This window comes from Budorcas taxicolor, chromosome 19 (assembly GCF_023091745.1).
Source record: "Budorcas taxicolor isolate Tak-1 chromosome 19, Takin1.1, whole genome shotgun sequence".
NCBI lineage: Eukaryota > Metazoa > Chordata > Mammalia > Artiodactyla > Bovidae > Budorcas > Budorcas taxicolor.
The window spans coordinates 15,795,125-15,807,412 of NC_068928.1; the positions used below are offsets into that span (position 1 = coordinate 15,795,125).

At 44.5% G+C, this 12,288-nt stretch overlaps 1 protein-coding gene across 1 annotated transcript; it reads right to left on the bottom strand.

Moving 5' to 3' along the window:
- Positions 1-1,064: 1,064 nt before the first annotated feature.
- On the bottom strand, positions 1,065-2,858 carry LOC128065365 (C-C motif chemokine 2). The gene is made up of 3 exons (XM_052658549.1): positions 2,741-2,858; positions 1,877-1,991; positions 1,065-1,526 (listed from the first exon to the last, which is right to left on the bottom strand). The coding sequence occupies exons 1-3, from the start codon at positions 2,814-2,816 to the stop codon at positions 1,421-1,423; spliced, it is 297 nt and encodes a 98-aa protein (XP_052514509.1). The 5' UTR covers positions 2,817-2,858; the 3' UTR covers positions 1,065-1,420.
- Positions 2,859-12,288: the final 9,430 nt, after the last annotated feature.

Here is a 12,288-nt window from a genome sequence, read left to right on the forward strand (position 1 = left end):
TGCCACCTTGATATTTAAAACTGTCCTCTCAGGCTTTATTTCTCATGTTCCCCATCACCTGAAAGGCATGGACGTCAATTCCCATCTAATTGTTTTTCTTCCTCTTTGATGGACAAGCCAACATCACTTTTACCTCTAAGTATTTGCTCTCACTCTTTTCCCTTTTTTTCTATTTCTTTTCCCCCCACATAGCTTGTGGGATTTTAGTTTCCCCACCAGGGATTGAACCCAGGCCCTCAGCACTGAGAGCATGGGCTCCTAATGACTGAACCACGAGGGAACTCCCTCTCTTTTTCTTCATGATCTGGAAATTTCTCTAGAAAAGTCTCATTCAATCATCGAAGATAAGTTCAAGTCATGTCTTCCTTTTTTTAAGATTTTTTGATGTGGACCATTTTTGAAGTCTTTATTGAATTTGTTACAACATTGCTTCTGTTTTTTATTTTTTATTTCTTTTTTGGCCTTGAGGTGTGTGGGCTATTAGCTCCCCAACTAAGGATTGAACTCACAGCCCCTGGATTGGAAGACAGAGTTTGAGTCATATCTTCTTAATTAATCTTATCAACGGTCATTTCCCAATGTCTACCGTGTCTGTTTCACTCCAGGTTGGAGGATTAATAGGAGGGGGAGAAATTAAGGGAAAGTAACCGAGTTAGGGGGAAGTTGCAATAGACTGTGAGAAAGAGTGAAGGCAGGGGTCAAGGGTTGTGAACACAACAATGGTGGTGAGCTGGCTGCTGCTAAACAGATGACCAGGGTCCCTGGGATCTGAGCAAATGGTGTTGGGAACTGGCGTGGTAATGATGAAATGCTGGACTGCGTCCTGCCTTAAAAATTCTTATGTAGGAACTCAGATGAGCTCCCCTGGTGAAAAAGACCACAGCCAGTTCACATTCGTATTCTTCCCAAACATGAGCCTCACGCTTTGAAACCCTGCTCCTCCCCCGTCAACCAAGATTATACTCGGTTTTTCAAGTTTCTTTCAAGAAAATGCCAACAGTCAGGTTTTGTACAAAAATATATATATATATATTTTCAATAGTTACACAATATATATTTCCACAATAGCAGTTTTAACAATGACTTAGAATGTAAAACCAAAAGTTCTTGCATTAATCATTCTTGTGAGGACACTTCCACCATTCCAGGGACAGAATTGAGATTCACAGAGGAAAGCAATTTGCCCAAATCTCCATGAAAACAAACGAACAACCAAAAAAACACAAAAAACACTAGTAGTCATGGAAGATAAACTGAAAGCATCAATAACTTAAATAAGATTAACATTACTTAAGGCATCATGTTTCACATCAATAAAGTTATACTCTTTAAAATTATAATAAGGTAATATCAGAGGGCAGTTAGGGGAAGCCAGAAGAACACAGATTGTCTTTAGATTCTTGGGTTGTGGAGTGAGTGCTCAAGGCTTCGGAGTTTGGTTTTTCTTGTTGAGATGGTTTATGGAGTCCTGGACCCATTTCAGGTTGGGGTCTGCACAAAACTCTTTGCCCAGGATGGTCTTGAAACTGCAGAGGAGAGAGAGGGGATAAGGTTAGACGGAGTTCCATTGAAATCTCAGCCTACAAATGTAGCCCATTTGCCCCGAAGCTGCCATGGGAACTCAAGGAGGAAAGCAGGTGGAAGGAGGGAGCCCATGGCAAGTTGATCATATAGATGTCCCCGTTGAAACCATCCTGACTTCAGGCTAAAGAAACTAGGATGGTCTGAATGAGCACACACAGGGAGCGTGACGATGTGGGGCACTTTCGGATATTGGGTTAGATCATGCAACTCTCTGACGTTACGTTTGTGTGAGCCTTGCCCCTTGCACCCTGAGGAAGAACTGGACCATGCAGGGCTGGTGTGCTCAACTTACATCACAGCTTCTTTGGGACACTTGCTGGTGGTGACTCTTCTGTAGTTTGTCAGCCTCTGCATGGGGATCTTCTTATTGAATTTATAGCAGCAGGCGATTTGGGAGTTAATTGCATCTGGAAAGAGAACCACAAAGAAAAAGCACTTTAGAATGGACTAGGTTCTTTCCAATCTCAATCAGAGCAGAAAAGAGAAGTAAGGAGAAGGCGAAAGGGAGTCAGGTGTGCAGGGAGAACCCCTTAAATCCTAATATTTCAGCTTGTGCTTCAAAGCTACAGTATCAGATGGATTCAGTTTCCTAAGCCCTAAAATGGGCATGTAGCACTGACAATGAGCTGAGGGAAGGGAGCTTTGTTAAAACTAGATAATTTGGGGAAACTCTGTTAGTAGGAGCAAATAATCCAAGCTATCAAAGTTATCTAAGGGTCCCCTTTAGGTAAGAAGAAATGGATGCTTTGTTGTGAGTTTCCCTGATACCCACTGCCTCTGCAAAACTGAGTCTCTGGAGTCCAGATTTCAGATCTTCTCCTCTGGCCTCCATAGTATCTGGATATACCCTGCCAGAGAGCCCCTCTCCTTATATCCCAGTCCTCAAATGCTGCTGAAATGAGCCAGGGCAGTAACTGCACTGGGCTCAGATTTCCAGAGCCGGAATCCTGGAAGGAGCTAGATTTGAGGTCTACATCTGGAATTCTCATCCAGGCACCGTCCAAGAGCAGCTGTGTGATCGAGCTCACTCCTATGCCTCTCAGACTTTCCTGATCTTGCCGTGAAAGTGAGAGTGCAGGTACCCTTCTGCTCCACTGGCCCATCATGACCCAGAGAGGGGGCAATGAGCTTCAGAGGGAAGGAGAAGGGGGCTCACCTGGCTGAGCGAGCACCTCGGTGCTGAAGGCAGCTACTGTGAGTAGCAGGCAGAGGAGAGCAGCGGAGACCTTCATGTTGCAGCGAGAGGATTCAAGCTTCAGCGTGGGAGCTGTTGGCCTCTGGATTGGCCCCTCTGCTCCTCCAGTGGCTTGGCCTGCCTTTTATTGAAAACACCCACCGAGAGGGTGGAGCCGTGGGAGTGAGACTGGCCCAGGGGCGGCATCCGGGGCGGCATCCTCCTTAACGAGTGCCGAAGCAGAATGTTAAATGTGCTGAGCAAGTGAAGCAGCCAGGATATTTCCAGGAAGTAGGAGAGGAAGCGGTGGGTCAGGACTGGGCAATTTTCCATTTGCAGCTGAGATCAAAAGGGTGAGGGGCAGGGTGCAGTTATATCCAGACCGCAGAGTAAACCAAACGGTTTATTCTTAAGATTCCCCTTTTTCTGAAGTGAAAACTCTGCAGAAAAGAAAGGAGGCCAGAGAAACAGAAGTCACAAGGATGCTGAAAGAAAGCATTCTCCCCCAAACTCCCTTCCCAGTCAGGCTGCCAAAAAACATTGAGCAGAGTTCCCTGTGCTATTTAGAAGGTCCTTGTTGGTTATCCACTTAATAAATATAGCAGTGGATCACTATATGCATAATAAGAAATGGGTTCTATTGAGCAAATGACTGGTCCACCCTCAAACAACAGCCCAGGGACCTTCAAGCCAAGGAGGAGTCCTGAAGTCTTGCCAGGCACCCAACAGCATATTAAATCTGTTTGCTCTTTAATATGTAGGATGGAGGTACAAGGGAAGCTTCGTAGAACTATAGGGTTTTTTTTAAACTATAAAACTGAATTCTATTAATAGAACCATCAGATTTAAGATGTGGAAGAAGCCTTCTAGATCATGTTGATGTAATACTCACGCAGTACCTAACTCTGAACTGGGAATATTCAGTACTCCAACCCCATCCATTAGGTACTGTTCATTTCCATTTTATAGTCAGAAAGCCAAGGTACAGAGGAGTTAAGGAACCTGTTCAAGTTCCCCCAAACAAAGCCCAGTGTCTGTGCTGTCACGACTAGGACATACTTCGAGAAGAAGGGGCACATTCTCCAGCTGGCTGCCTGGTCATATATCTGGATGCCCTCTGGCTTCAGTCTCTGCAGAATCAGCAGACATCTGAAAGGGAGTTGAGGACATTCCTTGCGGTTAAGTTATTACAGGAATCTGGAGCCCGTGGTTAGCACGGCAGGCAGACAAGACAAGACAAGAGGCGTGTCCTCGGCTATGGCAACTGTTATCCCAGCTTCTTTAGGATTCCCAAGCAGAAGGCGTGAGTCAAAGAACAGTCTTCCCGGAATTAGAACAGCTGCCTTCATGCTGCAACTCCACCTTAGACTTCCTCAGAAACCCCAGAATCCATCATAACACCTAAAAGACCTTAGTGTTCATTTCATTGAACTCTTTTCTTTCACAAATATGACAGAATTCCTTGAGGTGTGCCGGTGGCTGAGCCAAGCCTCGGATTCAGGCCTCGACTCCCCCGATTCCACTGCCTCACAATTCTGAGCTTGCTTGGCTTTGCCCAGTGGGCATGGAAGGCCCTACTGATCCTTCTTTCTCAAAGAGTCTTTGAGACAATGTCTTTGCAACATATGGGACTTTGGGGAAGAACTGTCTGCCAATCACTGCATTTGTTTTTGTTTGTTTTTTAAACTTTTTATTTTATATTAGAGTATAGCTGATTAACAATGTTGTGATAGTTTCAGGTGGACAGCAAGGAGACTCAGTCATACAGATACATATATCCATTCTCCCCCAAACTCCCCTCCCATCCAGGTTGCCCCATAACAATGAGCAGAGTTTCCTGTGCTATTCAGAAGGTCTTTGTTGGTTATCCATTTAATAAATATAGCAGTGGATCACTGTATTCATAATAAGAAATGGGTTCTATTGAACAAATGACTGTGTCTGGTCCCTAGTTAACGGTCAGTAATGGCAAAGAGGAGTAGCTGACATCATTGAGTGTTTCCCAGGAGCCAGACCCTGTGCTGGGGTGACTGGCGACATTGTCTCATTGGTCCTCCAAAAAACCCAACTTGCTTTATGTTGAAATGGAAGTTAACTAGCTTTGTCTAGGATCTCACAGGTAGTAGCAGGTGGGGCTGAGATTCTCACCCAGGACACTTGGATACCAGAATCCCTACTTCCTGGCACTGGGCTTCATGTCTCAGGATGGATATTGGTTTCCTAGAGAATCTAAGAGATGGTGTGGGAATACATGCCTGAAGTTACACATAGTCTCCATTCCTGAAAACACTTGATTCGTTCAGCAAGAATGGACTGAGTCACTGGCACTGAGCCAAACAGAGATTTCAACCTAAGTTGGGGGCACCGTGGGAGGGAGTTAGAGTCAGACAGAAGGCAAATAGGGCTCCAAGAGGAGTGGAAGCAAAGAAGTGCACAAGTTAATCTGTTTTTTTTTTTTTGTCCTGCCTTTTAGAATTACACCCAAGAATCTGGAATGGCCTCTCTGATTTTAATATACTCTCTAGGTTCATCATAACTTTCCTTTCAAGGAGCAAGTGTCTTCTAATTTCATGGATATAGTCACCATCCTCAGTGATTTTGGAGCCCAAGAAAATGAAATCTGTCACTGCTTCCATATTTTCCCCTTCTATTTTCCATGAAGTGATGGGACTGGATGTCAGGATCTTCGTTTTTGAATGTTGAGCTTCAAGCCACCTTTTTCACTCTTCTTTTTCAGCCTCATCAAGAGGTTCTTTAGTTCCTCTTCACTTTCTGCCGTTAGAGTGTATCATTAGTGTATCTGATATTGATATTGACTGATATTTCTTGTTGATATTTCTCCCGGAAATCTTGATTCCAGCTTGTGCTTCATCCAGCTCAGCATTTCGCATGATGTACTCTGCGTATAAGTTAAATAAGCAGGGTGACAATATACAACCTTAACATACCCCTTTTCCAATTTGGAACCTGTCCGTTGTTCCACGTCCAGTTCTAACTATTGCTTCTTGACCTGCATACAGGTTTCTCAGGAGACGGGTAAGGTGGTATTCCCACCTCTTTAAGAACTTTCCACAGTTTGTTGTGATCCACAGTCAAAGACTTTAGTGTAATCAATGAAGCAGAAGTAGATGCTTTTCTAGAACTCCTTTGCTTTGTCTATGATCCAGTGGATGTTGGCAATTTGATCTCTGGCTCCTCTGCCTTGTCTAAATCCAGCTTGTAAATCTGAAAGTTCTCAGTTCACATACTGCTGAAGCTTAGGTTGACAAATTTTGAGCATAACCTTACTAGCATGTGAAATGAGTGCAATTGTGTGGTACATTGAACATTCATTGGCACTGTACTTCTTTGGGACTGGAATGAAAACTGACCTTTTCCAGTCCTGTGGCCATGCTGAGTTTTCTAAATTTGCTGACATATTGAGTGAAGCACTTTAACAGCATCATCTTTTAGCATTTGAAATAGCTCAGCTGGAATTCCATCACCTCCACTAGCTTTGTTCATAGTAATGCTTCCTAAGGCCCACTTGACTTCACACTCCAGGATGTTTGGCTCTAGGTGAGTTGACCATACCATTGTGGTTATCCTGGTCACTATAGACCTTTTTTGTATAGTGTATTCTTGCCACCTCTTCCTAATCTCCTCTGCTTCTGTTAGGTCCATACCATTTCTGTTCTTTATTGTGCCCATCCTCGCATGAATATTCTGTTGGTATCTGCAATTTTCTTGGAGAGATCTCTAGTCTTTCCCATTCTATTGTTTTCCACTGTTTCTTTACATTGTTCTTTTAGGAAGGCCTTCTTATCTCTTTGCTATTCTCTGTAACCCTGCATTCAATTAGGGGTCTCTTTCTCTCTTGTCTTTCACTTCTCTTTTTTGCTCAACTATTTGTTAAGCCACCTCAGACAACCACTTTGCTTCCTTGCTTTTCTTTTCATTGGTGATGCTTTTGGTCACCCTTTCCTGAACAGTGTTTCCGTAGTTCTTCAGGCACTCTGTCTAGCAGATCTAATCCTTTGAATCTATTCTTCAGCTACACTGTATAATCATAACGTATTTGATTTGGATCATACCCAGATAGCCTAGTGACTTTACCTACTTTCTTCAATTTAAGCCTGAATTTTGCAATAAGGAGCTTATGATGTAAGCCACAGTCAGCTCCAGGTCTTGTGTTTCTGACTATAGATCTTCTCCATCTTTGGCTGTAGAGAATATAATCAATTTGATTTTGGTATTGATCTTCTGTTGTCCATGTGTACAGTCATTTCTTGGCTTGTTGGAAATGGATGTTTGCTATGACCAATGTGTTCTCTTGACAAAATTCTCTTAGCCTTTGCCCTGCTTCATTTTGTACCCCAAGGCCAAACTTGCCTGTTACTCCAAGTATCTCTTGACTTCCTAGTTTTTCATTCTAATCCCCTGTTATGAAAAGGACATCCTTTTCGTGGTGTTAGTTCTAAAAGGTCAGTCTTCTCTGGTAGCTCAGACAGTAAAGAATCTGCCTGTAATTCAGGAGACCTGGGCTTGATCCCTGGGTCTGGAAGACCCCTGGAAAAGAGAATGGAAACCCAATCCAGTATTCTTACCTGGAGAATTCCATGAACAGAGGAGCCTGGCTGGCTACAGTCCATAGGGTTGCAAAGAGTCAGACATGACTGAGCGACTAACACTAACACACACTAGAAGGTCTTATGCTGCTGCTGCTGCTGCTGCTAAGTCGCCTCAGTCGTGCCCGACTCTGTGCGACCCCATAGACGGCAGCCCACCAGGCTCCCCCGTCCCTGGGATTCTCCAGGCAAGAACACTGGAGTGGGTTGCCATTTCCTTCTCCAATGCATAAAAGTGAAAAGTGAAAGTGAAGTCGCTCAGTCGTGTCCGACCCTTAGTGACCCCATGGACTGCAGCCCACCAGGCTCCTCCGTCCATGGGATAGGTCTTCATAAAACCAGTCAGCTTCAGTTTCTTTGGTATTAGGGGTTGGGGCATAGACTTGGATTACTGTGATGTTGAATGGTTCGCCTTAGAAACCAAGGCTCTACTCCAATATAAAATAAAAAGTTTTTTAGAAAGCTGAATTGGACTACGACAGCTCAATACATAAATAAAGGTGTTGAGATCTTGAGACTGCTTTCTCCTGATTCTGCCAGGCTATTATCATGCCTTGTCCCCTAACCAAAGGCCCTGTAGACATTCTGTAGTAAATCTCCTCACTTTTGTGTAAGAAGATCAGATTCTTGCTACGGGCAGAGACAGGTCAAGCTGGCCTCTGTTTGCACATGGTCACTCAGAGAGGTTTTCTGTGTTTTTTTTTCCCCCTGAGTTTTCAGACAGATTTCTGAGTATTTGAATCTGTGTCACTGCTTCAGGAAGGCATCACCATTTTTGGAAAGTGACTGGGTCACTGCAAGTGTCAGGCAATAAGCAGGATCAAAGGTGAAATTATGAATCAGAAGAGAAAGTCTTCTGGAAGGTGGTGGCCATCTCCCTTTCACTTCTGCTCTGTCAAGAATAGCTGTTCTTCCCAGCCGGATGGTCAGTCACTGTGTGGGAGAAATGAGTGAAAATTTCCACTCTGAGATAGCTTTGGAAGTTCCCAGATTCCTTGGAAAAGAAGGCACTTGGCTGGAGCCTGCATTCCAGATGCTGGGCTTGAAGCCAGCCAGAGACGTCTCACGTGGGGCTGTGCTGGGAACATCCCAGCGCAAGGTCTGGCTTGGTCCCCTGCTTGAGGGCATACAAGGGAAAGGCTGGGGAGCAGGGGGTGTGGGGAGGAGGCAGAGTCAAGGTTTTGCTGTTTTCCAGAATCCCCAGTTCCCCTGGGACCCCCTCCTCAACAACGTACAGATGAGGAATGGAAAAGTTCCTCATGGTGAATAATCCTTCCTTCCTTCCTTCCTCCCAGTGGGCTGACATCCCCACCTCCCACCCAGGATCCTCTGCGTGGACCTTGATCATAGGCTCAGACTCCCACTCAGGGTCAGGGGTAAGGGAAAGAGGAATAAAGAGTGAGTTTTCTAGAAATATCTGAAGCCAGCATCTAACCCTTGCCTGGTCCCTTCCCCAGTTTGCTTGCTTTGCCCTCTGCCCCTAGCAGGGGCACGCTTCCCTCTGCTTGCGATGCTCCTCCAGCTCAGGCCTTTGAGTGAGATGCACAGGAAGTTTTGTGCCCCTTACATACTTTCTAGATACCTTCCCAGGCTTCTTTAGCTGCTCCACATTAGCTCGGAGCTTTAGGGAGATCAGTGCTTATTTTGCCAAGACCCCAACTCTGAGATCCCTTGCCTTTCAAGGATGAGAAATTCATTCTTTAATTCTTTGTTTAAATATTTATTTATTTGGTGATGCCAGGTCTTAGTTGTGGCATGTGGGATCTAGTTCCCTGACCAGGGATCGAACCCCGGGTTCCCTGCATTAGGAGCACAGAGTCTTAGCCACGGGACCCCATTCTTTATTCTTGCACAGAATGTCAGATAAAAACAGAACCTTACAGATCAGCTTCCTGTTTCACAGATGGAGAAACTGAGGCCAAGAAAGAGGCTGTGACAGGCCCAAAGTGACATGGCAAAGTTTGTGGGAATTTGTCCACATCTGGGCTCTCAGTGTAGCACCACCTCTCAGATGCCTCACTGGCTCCTTGTTAGGACATGCAAACAGTTAGCATCTATTCTATGCAGAGCACCAGGTAGTGGGCTGGGGGTGGAGGATGGGAAAAGTGAGCCCAACATGCAACTTGCTTTCCAGAAGGGATGACTGAGCCTCCACGGTAAGGTGGGCTGGGTATAAAAATAAACCAAAGCAGCGTTCACCCCAAGGTTCAGCATCCAGACATTTCCTGTGTGCTTTGTGGACTGCCCCAGGTTTATACGCATGAAAGAACCAAGGATATTTGGGAGGGAGTTAGGAGGAGATAGCTTATGGGAAAAGAAAGGGGAAAATCCACCTGCAGTGACCCAACCCAGGGTGGCTGGGGGAGGGAGTGGGGTCTCAGGCAAGCCCTGAGGGTGGTTGGGGGTTTGTCACTTACACTGTCTTCAGGGTCAGCCCTCAGTTCAGTTCAGTTCAGTTCAGTCACTCAGTCATGTCCGACCCTTTGTGACCCCGTGAACTGCAGCATGCCAGGCCTCCCTGTCCATCACCAACTCCTGGAGTCCACCCAAACCCATGTCCATTGATTTGGTGGTGCCATCCAACCATCTCATTCTCTGTCGTCCCCCTCTCTTGCTCTCAATCTTTCCCAGGATCAGGGTCGGTACAAATGAGTCCACTCTTCACATCAGGTGGCCAAAGTATTGGAGTTGCAGCTTCAAAATCAGTCCTACCAATGAACACTCAGGTTCAATATCCTTTAGGATGGACTGGTTGGATCTCCTTGCAGTCCAAGGGACTCTCAAGAGTCTTCTCCAACATCACATTTCAAAAGCACCAATTCTTTGGCTCTCAGCTTTCTTTATAGTCCAACTCTCACATCCATACATGACCACTAGAAAAACCATAGCCTTGACTAGATGGACCTTTGTTGGCAAAGTAATGTCTCTGCTTTTTAATATGCTGTCTAGGTTGATCATAACTTTCGTTCCAAGGAGTAAGCATCTTTTAATTTCATGGCTGCAATCACCATCTGCAATGATTTGGGAGCCCAGAAAAATAAACTCAGCCACTGTTTCCATCATTTCCCCATTTACTTGCCATGAAGTGATGGGACCAGATGCATTATCTTAGATTTCTGAATGTTGAGCTTTAAGTCAACTTTTTCACTCTCCTCTTTCACTTTCATCAGGAGGCTTTTTAGTTCCTCTTCACTTCCTGCCATAAGGGTGGTATCATCTGCATATCTGAGATTACTGATATTTCTCCTGGCAATCTTGATTCCAGCTTGTGCTTCCTCTAGCCAAACGTTTCTCATGATGTACTCTGCATAGAAGTTAAATAAGCAGGGTGACAATATACAGCCTTGGCGTACCCCTTTTCCTATTTGGAACTAGTCTGTTGTTCCATGTCCAGTTCTAACTGTTGCTTCCTGACCCACATACAGGTTTCTCAAGAGGCAGGGCAGGTGGTCTGATATGTTCATCTCTTGAAGAATTTTCCACAGTTTATTGTGATCCACAGAGTCAAAGGCTTTGGTATAGTCAATAAAGCAGAAATAGATGTTTTCCTGGAACTCTGTTGCTTTTTCAATGATCCAACAAATGTTGGCAATTTGATCTCTGGTTCCTCTGCCTTTTCTAAAACTAGCTTGAACAACTGGAAGTTCACAGTTCATGTAGTGCTAAAGCCTGGCTTGGAGAATTTTGAGCATTACTTTACTAGCGTGTGAGTGCAATTGTGCAGTAGTTTGAGCATTCTTTGGCATTGCCTTTCTTTGGGACTGGAATGAAAACTGACCTTTTCCAGTCCTGTGGCCACTGCTGAGTTTTCCAAATTTGTTGGCATATTGAGTGCAGCACTTTCACAGCATCATCTTTTAGGATTTGAAAGAGCTCCACTGAAATTCCATCACCTCTACTAGCTTTGTTTGTAGCGATGCTTCCTAAGGCCCACTTGACTTCACATTCCAGAATGTCTGGCTCCAGGTGAGTGATCACACCATCGTGATTATCTGGGTCATGAAGCTCTTTTTTGTACAGTTCTTCTGTGTATTCTTGCCACCTCTTCTTAATATCTTCTGCTTCTGTTAGGTCCATACCATTTCTGTCCTTTATTGAGCCCATCTTTGCATGAAATGTTCCCTTGATATCTCTAATTTTCTTGAAGAGATCTCTAGTCTTTCCCATTCTGTTGTTTTCCTCTATTTCTTTGCATTGATCGCTGAGGAAGGCTTTCTTATCTCTCCTTGCTATTCTTTGGAACTCTGCATTCAGATGCTTCTATCTTTCCTTTTCTCCTTTGCTTTTCACTTCTCTTCTTTTCACAGCTATTTGTAAGGCCTCCTCAGACAGCCAGTTTGCTTTTTTGAATATCTTTTTCTTGGGATGGTCTTGATTCCTGTCTCCTGTACAATGTCGTGAACCTCATTCCATAGTTCATCAGGCACTCTGTCTGTCAGATCTAGTCCCTTAAATCTATTTCTCACTTCCACTGTATAGTTATAAGGGATTTGATTTAGGTCATACCTGAATGATCTACTGGTTTTCTCCACTTTCTTCAATTTAAGTCTGAATTTGGCAATAAGGAGTTCATGATCTGAGCCACATTCAGCTCCCAGTCTTGTTTTTGCTGACTGTATAGAGCTTCTCCATCTTTGGCTGCAAAGAATATAATCAATCTGATTTTGGCGTTGACCATCTGGTGATGTCCATGTGTAGAGTCTTCCCTTGTGTTGTTGGAAGAGGGTGTTTGCTATGACCAGTGCTTTCTCTTGGCAGAACTCTATTGGCCTTTGCCCTGCTTCCTTTTGTACTTCAATGCCAAATTTGCCTGTTACCCCTGGTGTTTCTTGACTTCCCCTATAATGAAAAGAACATCTTTTTGGTGTGTTAGTTCTAAAAGGTCTTGTAGGTCTTCATAGAACCGTTCAACTTCAGCTTCTT